Source organism: Octopus bimaculoides, chromosome 5 (assembly GCF_001194135.2).
Source record: "Octopus bimaculoides isolate UCB-OBI-ISO-001 chromosome 5, ASM119413v2, whole genome shotgun sequence".
Taxonomy (NCBI): Eukaryota; Metazoa; Mollusca; class Cephalopoda; order Octopoda; family Octopodidae; genus Octopus; species Octopus bimaculoides.
The window spans coordinates 80,538,200-80,542,659 of record NC_068985.1 but is presented as its reverse complement, the minus strand read 5'-3'; the positions used below and the strand labels follow the sequence as shown (position 1 = coordinate 80,542,659).

The window sequence follows — 4,460 nt, the reverse complement described above, 5'->3', positions numbered from 1 at the left end:
TTTTTTTTTTTTTTTTCTTTTGCCAGATTGGGTTTAGCTTATGCTGGTTCCAACCGAGAGGATGTCATTAATCTGTTACTTCCAGTTCTTGGAGACAGTAAATCTACAACTGAGGTACGCTGATGTATATATTTTGTTTTTCACATGTTTGTGTCTGTGTGTAAGATGGTCAGTGGAAATCAACATTTATAGGGCCATTAGATCTCACAGACATTATCTTATTGACAAACTAAACCAGCCCATAAGAAGTCCTGTGTTTTGGAGTTTTTTGTACTGCTCAAAGAAGGGAAGGCTTTTTGATGACTCCTCCTGAACTGTTGGAAGGAAAAGAGAAAGATATCCTCAAATTGGAGGCCCAACCCAAATGCTTGCAAAGGGAGTGGACACTGTTAAAAACACTCATAGTGCTAAAGCAAGCAGTCGATTGAACCAAGAACTCGGTGCACAGAGTGCCCAAACAAATACTGCCAGGCATATCTTGTCTGATGTTCTAACAATTTTGCCAGTCCACACCCATAGTTGGATTCTTTTATTGACTCTGGAAGGATAAGAAAGCAAAGTTGACCTCAATTGGAACTTAGTGTGCAGAGGTCTAGAACTAACGCCAGAAGATATTTCATTATATCAAATGGATATTTCGAGTTGTCTTCTGTTGCAAAACATTTGTTTCAGACTAACTGAAGGTTTTTGGAATGTAATAGGAAATAAATTCCTATTTTTCTGCTTCACTACTATGTTGTCACATTTGACTCTTTAGAATTGACGTTGTAACACATTAACTAGCATTTTTATTTTTAAATCATGCTGTGTGGTAAGAAGCTTACTTCCCAACCACATAGTTTTAGGTTAGTCCCACTGCATGGCACCTCGGACAAGTGTCTTCTACTATTGCCCTGGGCCGACCAAGGCCTTGTGAGTGGATTTGGTAGACAGAAACTGAAAGAAAACCATCGTGTGTGTCTTTGTGTCTGTATTTGTCCCCTACCACCGCTTGACAACCGGTGTTGGTGTGTTTATGTTCTTGTAACTTAGCAGTTCAGCAAAAGAGACCAATAGAGTAAGTACCAGGTTTTAAAAAAAAGTACTGGGGTCATTTTCAGTTGACTAAAACAAATACTGGTGCCCCAGCATGACCACAGTCTAAAGACTAAAACGAGTGAAAGCTAAAAGATATACATTTATTTTAATTAGTGTCACAAGCACAGCTGTGTGGTGAGTTTATTTCTCAACCACATGGTTCTGGGTTCAGTCCCACTGTGTAGCACCTTGAGCAAGTGTTTTCAGTTAATGCCCCAGGTTAACTGAAATCTTTTAAATGGATTTAGTTGATGGAAACTGAACAAAACCTGTTGTTGATGTGTGTGTGTTACTGTCTCCTTGCCTTGACATCACATGATAGTTGTAAATGATTGTCACCATCATGCAAGCAATGTTCTTTCTTTCTAATCATCTGTGAAAGCATCCCTGGTTATAGGGAACTATTACCTTACTTGGAAATAGGTAAGGGTTGGCAGCAGGAAGGGCATCTGACCATAGAAAATCTGCTTCAACAAATTCCATCCGACCCATGTGGGCATGGAAAAGTGAACATTAAAACGATGCTGGTGATGATGATGATGATGGCGTATCCTGTTTATATATTTCAGATTATTGGAATGGCTGCTCTTTCTTGTGGTTTGATCTCTGTGGGTAGTTGCAATGGTGATGTCTCTTCAACCATAATACAGAAAATGATGGAATGGCCTCAAGCAGACCTCAATGACACATATACGCGATATTTGTCTTTAGGTCTAGCTTTGACATATCTTGGTATGTATATAAGATGGTATATAGAAATGTAATGACATCTCAATTGTTACTTTATGGACACATTTAATGCAAAAGAGCTACTAACTATTAACTATTTTTTGTAAATATTTCCAGAAATAAGTCTTTCTGCTGATGGCAAATATTTAAGTAAACATTGAGCCTTTTATGTAGTTATTGTTGTTGCGATTTAGTCCAAGTTCAGCTCAGTTTGAGCAAATCTGTGATGTAAGCTGTTTCAGTTTTTACTGTCCCATCTTTTTGTATACTCGCACTGTATTATTCAGTGTTTCCTTTACTGAAAATGGTTGAATCTGATTTTAGAATGATTTGCCTGCTATTTCTAGCAAGTTGACTAATTGAATAGGGCACCCTCATTAGCTTATCTTAATTTCCATAAAACATTTCAGGATTTCAGTTCAATTTTAATTTACTCATTCTAAGATTTCATTTGAATGTTTTAATGAAATTTCTCAAATGTAGGGTTTCAACCGACTGTGAGAGAAAATATTGTAATATTGAATTTTGTAAACACTCTAGGATTATGGCTTGCATAAAAAAATACAGTCTGTGAGAAAAATACAATAAAATCCATCTTTAATTGTTCAATACATGTTGTAAATATCTGAATGGTTTCTTATTGTGCTGATCACTTAAAATGAAAGCTGTAGAAGAGAGAGAGACCCACAAAGACATAGGACGAAGTTTTGAAGGCTAATCTCAAAATGCTGAACTTTACAAAGGAGATGACAGAGGACTGAGATATGTGGTGCATTGTGTACTTGAAAGGAATCACCCACCACAACAGAACTGAGATCCTAAAACCAAAGTGCTATGTAAAAAGCATTGGTGCTGCTGCCGCTTAAAAAGCACCTGTAATGGTGCCACATAAAAATCACCTTGTACATTCTGGAATGGTTGGCATTAGGAAGGGCATCCAGCTGAAGAAACCAAGCCAAAATGGACTATGGAACCTGGTACAGCCCCTAGCCTTTGAGTTGCTATCAAGCATGGAAAACAGACATTAAATGATGATTATATTGTAATGTATAAAAAACTATGACCTTTATTGATAACGGAACTTCTATGTAGTTACTCAACCTAATAAAAATGGCAACCAGATCTCCTTCAAACCATACTCTTTTTAAAAAATATAAAGGACACATTGGATGATATAATCTATATTCCCTCCAAAAGACTGGAAGGTCACAGCTGGAGTACCCCTGATCAGAGGTCAACTGAATGGGAGTCAATCTGGGGTTTGAGTCTTCATATATAAGCATGTGTAAGAATTGCAATGCTGTGTATCAGTGAATAAGATTTACACAGTGGTTAAATAGGGATGATTTGACTATTAATAAATACATGTTATGTAATTGTTGCTCCCAAGCAATATTCTTCATCCACCTTAACATTTCGGTATACACTTTCTATAGCTTTTTAAGTCTCCAGCATTCAGATCCATATACCTATATGCTCTCTGTGGCAGCTGTAAAACTTGTATTTTGTTATTAACAGTATAGAAAACAAACCACTCTAATGACATCTTATTCAGTGATAACAATGTCAATTCACTTCTTTCTTCACTGTATCATTTTATGCTTTCTTCCCATGATCTCAGATATCTGAAATCATTTACACATTTCAAGTTTGCATCCTTTTATGACTTAGTGAAAATATACCATTATAAACAGAAACCATTAAACAATGCAGGCCCAAGTTTGTGTGACTCTTGTTGTTAGCAAAGAAAATATGTTGTACATAAGTTATTACTACAGGAAGCAGCAGCCCTTGCTGGAGCTCACAAACATATGGGTTGCAGAGATGAGAACAAGGAAGCATGGAGAAGACTGGACAATGAGACACATGTATGCTCAACAAGTTGCGAAATGTAATTTCAGCAAAAAAGACTCAACAAAGGTGATTTTAGAAGACAACTGGGCTTTTAAAACTTTGTGTGCCACAGAGATATTTACATTACAGATAGTGGATTTCTGCTAGATGAAAATAGGCTTGTAATGTAGGCAGATAAATGAAGGCAGGGAATTAGACATCACATGAAATAGCGTGGAATTTGAACACCTGGAGATAAGAGTACTTCTGCAGTCACTTGATCAGCTAGAAATAGTAGCTAAATTGTTATTGAATTAAATGAAATTCTAGACTTATCTATCTATTATCTATCTATTAATATATAAAATGTAGATGTGTATGTATTTGCTTTTCACGTGAAAAAGGATGCACCAATTACTTCCATACTTGTGATGCATGAATTATTTGACCTCGGACATATAATTGGGTCTTCATTTGATTTTTTTTATTAGAAATAAAAAAAAATATTGCTTTATATTTATGATTCACTTCTTTAAAAAAGTTCTCAATGTCAACTTCCAGTATTGACGTAAAAACGGCGAAGTCTCTCACTTTCGATTTTAATGTTTGCTATTTGTAAACTAGTATGATAAATTACTTAAATACTCGGTACAAGATAGTTTCTAACATGCTTTTATTTATACAATTTTTTCATTCCATGTTTATCTCATTCATTGTTTGCAATGCTCTCTCTCACTCACTCTAGCTTTGATTTTCATCTGAACTCGCCCACTTCATTAATTTCCGTAAAAAAAATTTTTATCTATTTTCTTTTTGCACGC

The 4,460-nt window shown here is 35.7% G+C and overlaps 1 protein-coding gene across 1 annotated transcript in view; it reads left to right on the top strand.

The window, feature by feature from the left end:
• Window positions 1-4,460, top strand: part of LOC106877936 (26S proteasome non-ATPase regulatory subunit 2) — a 42,386-nt gene that overhangs the window by 23,913 nt on the left and 14,013 nt on the right. Inside the window, exons 12-13 of the mRNA XM_014927013.2 lie at window positions 27-114; window positions 1,647-1,809. Of these exons, the coding sequence (XP_014782499.1) occupies window positions 27-114; window positions 1,647-1,809 (251 nt within the window). The remainder of the gene's footprint in view (window positions 1-26; window positions 115-1,646; window positions 1,810-4,460) is intronic.